A 13,006-nucleotide genomic window follows, 5' to 3' on the forward strand; every position below is an offset into this window, starting at 1 on the left:
TGAGATTCACAAAAGCAGATTTCATCTAGGGAAGTTTGATTTTCTCTGTAGTCAATGGAGACAAAGAAGGGTCTTCTGGAGTCAAAGACACTGAAAGTTAGATACTTTCTATGGTTGAAAAAAAAGGTAATGGTCTGTCCACTCTTTTATAAAGGAAATTAAGGGAAACTAGCCACCTCATCTTAAAATTTGTCTTTGTGGATCTCACTCTGTTTTCAACAGCTGTGGTCTTGTATTTGCTCCAAAAGAAAGCAAGAGTACATATCTTCCTGGTTCCTCACTGTTTCTTTGCACCCTGTGGGTAGCAGGCACTTCTTCCTCCAGTTCTTTTAACTGTAAGCTCTCCAATGGAGTTATTTCCTTTGGGAAATTATTTTTGTTCTATATATTCTCCTAGGAATTTTCCATTTAGTAAAGAACATTGTGTTTGGTTCATATTCTCATTGCACAGTGGGTTCTCTATAGTAGTTCTTTCCACAGGAATGGTGCTCAGTAATTCTCTCCAGTCCCATCATTTAACAACCTGCCAGCTGTGTGCTTCTTTACATGATCAGTGGAGCTCAGGAAGTTTGTTCTACACCTCATGTGAGGTTTTATCTATTTTAATATATTTTCACCATTAACTTTTGACAAGTGGCTTAGCATCACTTTGAGGGAATTGCTTACATGGAACCTGTCAATGCTGTCTGATTTCAGCTGTGTGGACCTGCAGTGTGAGTCTCAAATGCCATCTTTCTTTATGGACTCCTAATCAGATTCCAAGGCATCTATTGGTTACAGTGGAAGCAGGGACTGGAGGGGGTCCTAGAAAAGATATGAATATGGGCTCTTCAGGAATATGAGTGAAAGTAGACAAATGTTTTTCCTTAAGTTCCTGTCATTTTATCTATGTCGAATTTTGCCCTCATCCATAACAAATACTTCTTTTCCTCCACCTCTCCTACCCTTTCAGATACTAAAGGAAGAGAGGGTTGCTACTCTTTCAGGGGATGTAACTGTATAACTTAGGTCATGTTTCTGAGCTCCACCAACTGAAAACATCAAAGTGAATTTGTTCTGATATTTGGCCAACTTATTTAGTCATTCCTCTAGACAAAACGTTTATCTGGATTTTTGGTCTGCAGTGTGGCTAGAATGTACGCTACCCAGATGTGTTTTCCTAACTTTGATGCAATAGAATAAAGGAAACAGAAATACTCTTGTTATGGCCAGTAATAGTTGAAACTAAGTTAAAACTATTAGATTTGACTGAACCGGGGCATGAACTTCAGCTGTATTACATCAGGGGAACAAAAAGTGTTCAAATTAAGTGTTTTGGTTTTTTTTTTTTTAAAGGAAAATCTTTTCTTATCAGAAAGCCTATCTCAGCCAAAATCAGTAAGAGCATTTGTTACTAATTTAGTGGGGTGTGTTTGCATGTGATTATATATTAGTGTTGAAAAGCTAGCTCTTTCCTGTTCTGCATAATTGAGTGGATATGCAGTAGAATTATCCTTAAACATCTGCTCAGACAATGAGGAGATTTTTCTAGATTTAAACCACAGAAAGTTACAAGGTTAATTATCACATTTCAGACACTAAATTGTACCTGACATTTGCGCTATCTACCCTATGCTCCCCTACCTCAAGCAGCCCCAGTGGGAATCTAAGTCTTAGCAGGACTTAAAAAAGACTGTACATCCTGTCCCATCTCCTCCATAAGCTCAGCTGCTTGTTAGAATAAAGGAGAAGTTGAGGAATCAGATGTTTGCATGGAAGGTTGTTATCTAAATGCAGTAAGGCTTGCACCTTTGATGGTGTCAAAATTTTCCTTCATGAATAAAATGGCTTTCTTCTAGGAAGTAATGTTGAACTGTGAATCTTTTTGAGTGTGACTCCAAAGACTTTTAAAAAGTGAATGATTCTTCGCCTTAACTCCAGGTGGCCTGAACTGTTTTGCTTTTCTTTCAGCATGCTAGGGTAATAGCTAGTGAGGCTAGGTCAAAAATGGGTAAGTTTGCCACACAGCTCTTTTATTGATAGAGAATTAGTGCTAGACATATTGGGAGGTGTTTCATTATTCTGTTTACTAGCTCTTCCATGTTTTCATTCATTTTAAGGAGAAAACAACAATGAGGGATATGAGTGGAGCTAGTAGTTGTCCTACTGCCAGTAGGTAAAAAGTCATATTTCTAAAGACATGAGTGACAACTTTTGCCATTACTGCCAGTTGTGAATTGTCTTTTGCGAAATAAGTGCATCATTAAATATCTTGAAATGGAAGTCAGAAAGCCATATAGCTTCAGCTATGTTTAGAAGTGCAGCAGGAGAATAGCATAGGATGTTATGCTGAATAGTAAAGTCTCACTCCTGTGGGTATGTATGTGCATAAATAATGGCACACTTACTTTTTTGAAACTAACCCATAGCCTGTGGTGAGACATGCTTACTTCATTAGAGTAATCCTCAGTTAAATGATTTTTACACTCTAAAATAATCTCTTTTTTTGTGGCTCATCTTATTTTGAACATAAATTTTTTGGGATTAATATTTTCTTACTTTGGTTTGTTGGATTTTTTGGGTTTTTTTGTGGGTTTTTTTTTTGTTTATTTTCTTTAAAAAATAAAAAAAATAAATGTTTTTATTTCTGCCTAAGTTCTAAATTTTATGTTTAACTGGCAGAATGCACTGCCTGAGTTTATTGTGTAGGCAAGGCAGGTGTGCAGGTAAAGAAAACTGCACCTGGTTGTGTACCTGTAGGCTTTGTGCTTGTGAATTACTGGGGTATTTCAGGTAGGAATTTTCTTAATTCTTCACTTTGAGAGAAGAGAGTTAAAAGGTGCAGTTCCAGGTGTGCAGAAGAATGAGTATCATTGGCCATTATCTGCACAACTTATAAGCACAACTTATTTGGTGACCTAAAAATATATGTTCTTTTCATCAACACCTGAAGATTTGCTGTTGAACACACTGTAATGTTATTTCAGTTTAGGTGGGTTTTTTTTGTTGTTTTTGTTTTTTTTTTTTTTTTTTTTTTTTTGTTTTTTTTTCTTTCTCTAGATTGAGGGTTTCAGGCAGGGATATGATAAGCTCTTTGCTGCTTCATTATTGAGTTAAGACTGCCAGCTGTGTGACTTGGCAGTAGGATATTTTTAGTCTTTCAATATTTGTCTTGCCCCCAGAAAATGGAACTACCCCACTAAAAATAATCATATCTGTATGGCAGTACCTGTTGACTTAGAAGTTTAATGTCATATGATGCAGTTCATAAAGGGTTTTTTGCTGGGTATTTTGGTGAAGCAAGCATTAATGTGATCTGTGCTGTATGTCATCTGTGGAGAAGCACAAGAGTTTTCTTTGTCTGAAATTTACTGTTTTAGCACCTTGAATGAACAATGAATTGTTACTTTCCTAAATGATGCAATGATGCTTTTGAAACATTTTTTCCCCCTAGTAAATCCAGTAAGACTAGAACTTAAATTTCTTTGCTTAATTTTATTCAAGGTTTATAGACTGTATTTTTTTGAGTGAGTTTTACAAAACCTGCATTTCATTGTGATGTTCCTATGTTTTGAAATGGTTATGTCTCTTTCAGTAAAAAAAGAATAGAAAACGTTATGGAAAACTTGTAATTCAAAGACAAAGTATTCAAGCAAGCAATTCATGTATGATGACCTTTGCACTTTGACTTGGGAAGCTTGTTTTATTTCCAAATGTACTGTCATGTGTTCTCAAGATTTTACTAATAACTGAGAAAGTCTATAAGTGTCTCAAAATAGAAAAGTAATTTTAATGAGAGAGGTCCTGAAATTAATGTTATAGTTAAGTCTTCTAATTAGCCTGCCATCCATTTCTTTAATTTCTATATTTGGAATTTGTTTTCAGAATGTGTAGTTTTAGTTTAATCATTCTTAGTCTTACTTTTGCTCTTAGACACTGTATTAGTAAACCACAATATTTTTGATCACTTAAAACTGCATACTATCTACACCTGAATGGGGAGTTCTGGAAATTTCTTCAGTTGGTTCACTATAGAGCAGAAGTGCCACAATTGCAAGTGGGATTGGCAGTGGCTTGGAATTCAGGTTAGAACTTCTCAGTCTTCAATTGGCTTGCTGATTTGTTTGATGTTGATACTTTTATTGTTAAATGTCTCAGAATAGAATTTGGTGGAATAGCTTTGTGTTCATTTATACAGAGAGGAAATATCTATATTATATATTACTTGGATTTGTTTTTATTGCTCTTTTCAAGATGTATTTGTCAACTCGTTTTTGTTTTTCATTACAATAAGATATAGATATGAACCGAAATGGTTCTAGGACATAGTTTACAGTGTACTTTTTGGGAAGCAATAATTTGTGGATTTATTTATTCTAAATTTCCAAACTACTCTCATCATGTGATATCTAACATGCTGCAAATGCTTTTTTCCCCAACTAGGTGCGTATGACTGATGACAGTGAGAGTAGTGGTCTTTGACAGGATGAAACTGCCTTTACTGAATGGATACAGTGCTCCCACTGGGGTTAATGAATCCTTAATTTGACCCATAGAGCTTCACTGTACATTAATTTTTGCAGAAGTGCAATCTGATATGTTTGTCTTGATTTCTTGGCCATCCATAATTTAATTGCACTCATAGGCAATTAAAAATTTTCAGGTTGGGTCTCCTGGTATTTAAACTGTTTGTTTAGGTCCAAAGGTTATCTAAACACACAGCTGAAGCATGCAACTTCAACAATTTAATTTTTTTATTTTATTGTAAAATTTTTTGGTCGTCATTACATAATGCCATGTGTTTGGTGACACAGACCAAGCTCTCCACCTCTCTGTCTCCATTTAGCTCATGTTTGGCTGTATTTTATATACATTGCTGCCAATTCAACCACAGCTTCACAATGAAGCTCTGTCTTCAACATTCATTGACTATCACAGATTCTGTGGCATATCTGTGTGCTATTTAGCACATCCCTTTGCCTAAACAGAACTTTTGTTTTGAAGGGTTAAGTAAAGGATTCATTGTAACTCACTGTGTTCTTGGGTTTTATGTAATTTGTAACAGATGTTGCTTCACTTGAATAAGCTACTAATTTTATAACTCCACTTTTAAATTTGGATTTTAGAATGTAGAACTTATTTTTAAATGTATTACAAAGTACCATATACATTTTGGAACATGTTTGTAGCATAACTTCAAGAATTTCCTCCCCCCCATCTCGGTATTTAATGGTTCTGCCAAATAAGAATTTGTTACTTTTACTCACTGTTGCAATTTCTCACATGCAAAGCTGCTTACAATATTTACCTGTGGGTAGGCCATTGAGAGGAAGTGTCAAGTATTTAGATAATCATCTTTATATTGTTACTATTGACCATATTAACTCATCTGGTGTCTCAAAAATAGTAAAACTTAAAAAAAAACCAAACAAACACAAAAAGCCATTTTCATATGAAAAAAGAGACAAATATAGATAAGTAAATTAAGAAAATTAAAATAATCTTATCTGTAATCCCTACTGCAGATGGGACATCAGAGACAAAAGGAATTCCTCATTTCTGTTCCTATGGCTTTACACAAGGAAGCTCAGTTAAGGATGGGCAGCAGTATAAAGCTCTAAGATGGTTTAAATAAGCAGTAAACTGGCAACAATGATGGGAACAAGCAGGTTTTTGCCACTACATTAGTGTTGCCAAGACAGAAAAAAGTCTGAAATTGATTTATGCACATGAAGAGCTGCATATTTAGAATCAAAGAAATATTAATTTCTTACTTTAATTAGAATGTATGAATTTAAAGTAGAGCTAACCAGGTGGTCTTCATTCTTGGATTTTACTGGAAAGGTTGCTTATATACTTAGTACAGACAAAATAGGAAATTCCTATGGAACAGGGTGACATTGATCTATCAGGGTTTTAATTTGGCTTTAAATGTATTAGTAATCAAGTACTTTTGGATAATGCACTCAGGTATCTAGGGTTCTAAACCCACAAAATATTTTGTAGTAATTTTCAAAAATAATTCTATTCAGACTATAATGGTACAGATAAAAGCTGGAGAGAGAGACTTCTGAAGAAGATGTCTATTTTCTTATTGAGTATTCTAAAGAGGAAAAATTATAAAGCTGGAGATATTTTTTCCTTTTGAACTGACCATATTCATACTACTATGCTGCTGTATAGCTGAAATTATATTTACTTGATCCCCAATGATATCATTGTCACTAGTTCTTAAAATGAAAGAATTAAAATAAATGATACACCATGATTCTCTGTGGCAATAATCCACTCCCACTTTGGTTTTGTGTAAGACACAGGTTTGATACTTGTGAAGTTGCAGAAGAGGGTTCTGAATGTAAACAGTACACGCATTAAGCTCTTGTAAGTGTTTGAGTTGACTGTCATAAAAATGTGCAGCCTTTGTTATGCTTGTAGATGGTATTGCTTTGTGGTAAAATCCAATTTAGAAAGGTGCAGTAGAGTTGCTAGTGATAATTCTGTCTTGGAACCAACAGAAGAAAACAAAACCACACAACTTCCCTGACAGCCCTCAGTATTTTCCTAATCTAATTCCTGTTTTCAGAGGCAAAGACTGCTATAGTAATTACTTGTGTTAATTTCATGTTCATCAAGTGAGGCAGTAGATTTTCAGGAGGTAGCTGTGTGCATCCAGATAAAGCATGGGTTGTCATGCTGCAATGTCTTTTGTCTCTGCTGTCTTCTCTCATCAAGGCCGTGTTGAGCTTCACTTGAAAGTTGAGTATTTGGCGTCTAGTGAATTGATGCTTTGTTGTCATCATGGTGGTCCTGTGCCACAATTTAAAGAGCTGCAGTCATGGTTAGCACAAGTTGAGACATTCTCATAAGGGTCAGATAATTGTGGCCTGGGGTACTTAATCCCAACGTGCGCTCTCACGTCGCCACTGCTGAGCTGTGGGAACGCTGCGGCGTTTAGAGGTGCTCCCTTGTGACAGGGACGTGGTTATTCTTCCTGGTGACGGAGCTCTCGATAAAGATCGCCCTCTGACATGGATATCTCTGCCCGCATTCCATAAAGCTTCAGTCACCTGTCAAAAGCTCTGTGCACAATGGCTGTTGAGTGAGATGGTCTGCACAGGGGAATCAGGCTGCTAATCACTGTTTCTCTGTCTTGGAAACTACTTTGAGACATGCCTGTCTAAAAAAAACCAAAAAGTTTACTCCTAGAGTAAAAGTATTAAGAATATTGTATATTGAGGTAAAAAAGGGGCTTTTAAGAAAAAACATATTTGACTTCTTACGTGTAAATGCTTACACGTCCTATGTGAATTAAGATATGTTATGGGGACTTCTTAAAACTACACACAAAAGATTGTTAGACCTTGTTTTAGATTTGGCAACTGAATTGTATTTCCTTCTCTAAAATCAGGAAAAGGGTAAGACTAGTAGTAAATGTCCAGTGTCAACAGCAATGAAGAAGCCATAATTAGCATTTCTCAGGTCTCCATTTCTTCCTGCTTTTTATTCATTAACATCCTGCTTTATTAAGATCTCATTCTCCTTAAAAATAGTTGAAAGGGGTTAGATAAATTAATTTCTTGCAATAAATAATTTTTTAAAAACAATTGCCAGAAGAGACCCGTTAGCTTCATCATCCCTGCATTCATTTCAGAATAATTAAATTTCTGATGTTACCTTTCATATTGTAACAAAATTTTCATACGAGAGTCACTCATAAGTGATATGTAAAAATGTAAAAAGATTCGCTATTCCTTAAATGCCAAAATTCTGTTTCTTCAAAATTCATTTCTGCTAAAAATAAAGTTACTTCAAAATTCCAGAGGCTGAACTCAATGCATTAGAACAAGATGGCATTAAGACTAGTTGGCTACTTGTTTACCAGTTGTGAATAGCTGTTTTTTTCCTTCTGTTTAAACAAAAAAAAAAAAAAAAAAAAAAGAAAACCAAATTATCTGTCACTTTTCCTGTTCTCCATTTTAGGATATGCCATAAAATCTGGCGGAGTTTTCAATCCCAATGGTGTTAGGGACTCCAAGAAAACATACTACCAACACAAAGGAAGCTCCCTCCAACTTCACGCTCATTTCTTGCCCTTTATATTTTCGAAATTTTCTTCAACTTCCTATCCAGCTAAGAAGAAAATGTTTTGTATTTTTGGAATTGGATTTGCTTTTTTAAAAATATTATTAGAAGAAGCCTGGGAGAGTCATTATTATGGTCCTATATTGCCTCAAGAAATTTGTCTGCATGCACAAGAGTGGGCTATGTTGCAAGCCTTTTTCAAGAGGCATAACTAATTTTGAACTTATTACTGGATGTTAAACAATGACCTAAAAATATCTTACATTACCACTAATGATTGAGAACTCTGACTGGTTTTAAAACTTGCATCAGCATTAGTTTACAGTTTTCACATGCTTGACATCTTACAAGACCTACTTAGCAATGAAATAAGCATGGAGAGACATCTTTTCTGCTTAAACACTTAAGGCTGAAAACATTGAGAAGTGTTCTATACTTGGAAATTATTGAAGTAAAATCCTTGTAATAGTGTTGGGGTATGATGTTCTCAAGATTATTAAAAAAAAAATCTGGATTTCTGCTCTTCCATTACAACTGAGAATATGAAATTTAGTAAAAATGTCAAACATGATTTTTGTTTAGAGAGTAATTATTAATTTTTTTACAGTATGCTTTTATAATAATTTAACTGGCCTTTACTTTTCTGTAGTTACATGTATTGAAACATTGCAGGGATCTGTTCAGAAAAAAAAATTAAAATAATATAAATTAAAAGCAAGTTTTGACAGTTATAGAAATATATATTCAATATTGTACTTCCCCACTATTTCAGTATCTCTTAAATATTTCCTGCATCAGATACTTTCCTTTTTTCCATACATTTTAGAAAGATCGTTTGAAAAACTTATCTTTAGTTTTCTTTGTTTGAAAGCTTTGTGACATTGAAGAAGGAGAAGGAAAAGTTTAAGTAGGCAATGATAGGTCTTGTGCAATATAGATGGACTTTTTACTTAATAGTTTCCAGTTGGTCTAAAATCTCTATATGTAAGCTACATTTGACACTGTCAGTTGCAATGTATTTTCCTACCTATCCTGTGAAAAAGTGAGACAGGAAGAGGTTTTCTTTTTAAATAGGATTTTATATCTATTTAGAAAGATGATAAAATAGATATTAAACAGATTGAACAGCTACTCTGGGAACTGAAAACAATATTGGGAAATTATGGAGGAATCATGATTGAGTCTGAAGAGAATAAGATCTCAGATTGCAAAGGGTACAGATTCTTTATGTTCCTCAAATATTACAAAATATAAATAGAGATGTTCAGGCAAAAATAAAATCATTAAAAATATTAATGTCAGGTTGTTAAAACTTACTCATTCCTAAATTCTGCAAGTCTTTGATTGAAGAGCCCCAGAATACTTCTAAAATTTGTAGCTCATGTCCTGGGAGATTTTTAGGGTAATTTCACTCCATGAGAAGATTTTTTTTTCTCCCCCTCCTGGCAAGTATTTATTGTGTAACCATGTATTGTCAAGGAATCTTTAGTCTTGAGGCTTTTAAAAAACTACTATGTCTGTGCATGCCTACATTATAGTGTGGTAATTCATATTGTATTGTCCTGTGTCCTGGATATTCCAGATCTCAGAAAGCTATATTGGGTCACTTCATCTGTTAACAGAATAATTAGTGCTTAAAGTGTTTTTTCCCCCTCCTTGGTTTTTCTGCAAGTATAAAGTAGATCTTGTATATATGCAGTTATCTGAAGATTTAATTGCTATGTTTCAGTGACCTGCGATGCTTAAAGACTGCGCTTCTTTAGAAACTTAAGTCTACCACTTTTATAATATTTGCCTAATATTATTGTGCACAACAACTGTAGAATTTTGTGCCAAATAAGAACTTTTGATAGTTGTTCTTCTTAAGGGTTTTTATGAAACTGCTTTTAAAATAGGTTATGGACTTGGTACATTAGGTATTTTTTGGAAGTATTGGGATATTTGTTTTACACCTAGAGCCTGTGGAAAGGTGTGCATCTCCTTTGTTCATAGTTATAGAATGGGAAGAAAACCTATCCTAAAATGAAGGCTCCATAAGGTAAAAGGCCATGTCATTTGCTTGTATTTATGCTGTTTGTGTTTGTGAAGTACGTAGGAGAGTGTCAGCTGAAATATAGCACAGAGTGAGAAATCGTCTGGGAATTTATGAATGACTCTAGAAAGTAGCCTTTGCTGTGTAAGTGGGGTTCAGGTGGTTCTCACACAAGGGTTAACTACATTTGCATCTTCAACAAAATCAATGTTGTCTGAGCATTATCCATGATAGGGTACAGGTAGCTTGCCAGAAATTCTGAATTGTTCTATCCCAATCAGTGATGATATTGTAGGAAGCATACCAGTGAATGAGCACACCTCATCAGCATGTTAAATTCATCTTCATTCATTATTCTTCCCAAATTTTCATTTGTATATTGGACAGGAAAAGAGATTAGATATTTGAAGGCCTCTGTTAGACTGAGGAAGATTTTACTGTTGTTGCTTGTCTCAGAAAGATGAAGCTGTACGATGCATAGAATTACTGGTTATGTGGGTTGGAGACAGCTGGTATAGGTTGCTACATAGTGTGCTGCTTATCAGGTGGCTTTGTCACCCATAACTCTTGGAAAGTGACTGTGATATGGAACTTCACCTTTCGTAGAACATGAGGTGTGGAAAGCATCAAGGCTTTGGTCAGAGCACACTGAATGCCAACACAAATGCATCAGGTGACATGTTGGTGATATCATTACTCTTCTCTGACCAAAGTTTGTTATGTTGGTTTGCACTGCTTGGGATTAATTTCTTGGTTCTCCTTCACATGGTTAGCTGGGGTTTTATTGTTTGTCTATTTTGTTACTTGGCTCTGATTTATGTAGTATTTGGACTCATGGGTGTCCTGTGGGTTCTCTGCTTTATTTGGAAAGATTACATTTTAAAATCTAAAACAAAAGCTATCAACACATTTTGTTTGAAATGTTTCATATTTATAGTTCCCTAAAATTCTGTTTTCTTTATCTTCCCAGTCACATGGGAGCTTGGAGGGAACACACATACATCTCAAATGCCAGCATTGCAGATTAAAAATAGTTTTCCTCCACCAAATGCTAACAGCTGGTTGGCTCTCTTTCCCTGCTGAAGATGTATCATATAGTATTTTCGTTTTCCTGCTGTTGCCAAAATGTTAATGATCAGGCTCTGCAAGTTGTACTTTGTAAATTCTGCTGTAATACTAATTATACTTAACTGCATTTCTATGAGGCTTTTCACAACTCTAGTCAAGCGCCTATTATCCTGTCTTGCAAATAAATAAACAGAAAGTGATTGAGAGAGGTGCTTTGTGTTAATTTAAATAACAATCAGATAATCGAGGCTTCTGTAAACCGAGTGTTGTTTGGGTAGCATGGAGATGTAATGGCACTCCTGAGAACAGGTCTTCTAAGTTGTGCTCCCCCGGGATGAGTCCCAATCTTTATATCTTTCCTTTACTTAAGTACTCCAGTGCAAATACTGTGGAAAGTCTGTTGTCATACTGACGATACGGCAATTGCCTATTGAAACGATTTCTGAGCCTAGAAGAGTATCATATAATAGGTTTTCTGATTTTCTCCATCTTTAAGTACTCAGCCAAACTCTTACCCTATTAGAAGAAGCGAATCTGTTAATTTTATTTTATTTTGAAAATTCTTTCATAATGTCTGGCACTTAAAGTGATATTGCCTTCACATACATGATCCATAATGTTTACATTTTGGCATAAAAGCTGAAGAAACTATGGCATAACATGGAGACACATGAGAGTTAATAAAATAACAGATGGCAGCTGTGTTCCAATTGAAATAATTATGTGCTGCCTTTTTAATAGCATAAAATCTGTGTGTTGTTTTTGATAAATACAGTAGGTTTACTGGTCATACAGAGATTAGTGTGTGATATAAAACTGAAAATTAATTTGTTGTCACATATTATGTGATATGATGTGGACTAATTTCAGGAATGCCTTAAAAATATGCTCTAAACAAAATCCTTTCTACGCTTACTGTACTAGATGGATTAATCCTGTTGCCGTATGGACTTGAAATTGCCTTGGTATGTAAAAGAAAAATCTAGATAAATGATAACTCATTTAATACTCTGTGGTTTGTGTTTATGGAAAACAGAATTCCTCAGGATCTTCTAAAGGAAAACAAGAGTGTGCCAAAGGTAATTTCAGTGTTGAGTGTTCAGGGATGGTAAAATTATATTTAACAGATGTTTGTAATTTTTGCAGGTAATAGCTCTAGCAGATGCAGCAGAAGAAAATCAAGCCAACATGTTCCAGGCATTTGCAAAGTTGAAAAGTGCCACCCATCTGGTGATTATGCTGATTAGTTTGTGGCAGAAGCTCAGCACTGATCAAATTGCTATTTTGGAAGCTACGTTTTTGCCATTAGCAGAGGATACACAAGAGCTGGTAAGAATCTGTAAGAGCTGCTTAAAAAAATGCTCATTCACTGAGCTTTAAGCCCTTAAATTTCCTTATTTCTTATTGTACTTCGCTGAAAACTGTCCATTGAAGTAATTTAAGTAGCCTTACTAAGTAGGTGTTCGATGCAGACTATGCTGATTTCACAGCAAAGTGAAAAAGTAGGAGTACATTATAGAATGTTTCAGAAGAGGACATGGGTGGTACCAGTTAAATTCTGCTTAACCTTTCCTTACCAAGCCAAGTAGGAATGTCTCACATAAATTTAGCTAATTTTTACCTTGTGTCCTGTGGTTAGGATAAACAGAATAAGACCCCCAGGTTTTGAAGACTCTAATATAAATGTTCTATAACTTACATGTCCACATTCCAATAGAAATATAAAAGGTACACACAGCAAATACAGTACATGCCTTTAAGTTTATTAATCATTTGCCATACTTTGTTCTCAGTGTATTTACAGTGGTTTATATAAGAGATGAAAGTTATCTAAGCAAAATACTG

General features: G+C 35.0%; 1 protein-coding gene across 1 annotated transcript in view; it reads left to right on the forward strand.

Annotated features, from left to right (window-relative positions):
• Positions 1-13,006, forward strand: part of BBS9 (Bardet-Biedl syndrome 9) — a 287,717-nt gene that overhangs the window by 115,695 nt on the left and 159,016 nt on the right. Inside the window, exon 20 of the mRNA XM_038164848.1 lies at positions 12,308-12,490. Within this exon, the coding sequence (XP_038020776.1) occupies positions 12,308-12,490 (183 nt within the window). The remainder of the gene's footprint in view (positions 1-12,307; positions 12,491-13,006) is intronic.

The sequence above is a fragment of the Motacilla alba genome, chromosome 2 (assembly GCF_015832195.1).
Source record: "Motacilla alba alba isolate MOTALB_02 chromosome 2, Motacilla_alba_V1.0_pri, whole genome shotgun sequence".
Taxonomy (NCBI): domain Eukaryota; kingdom Metazoa; phylum Chordata; class Aves; order Passeriformes; family Motacillidae; genus Motacilla; species Motacilla alba.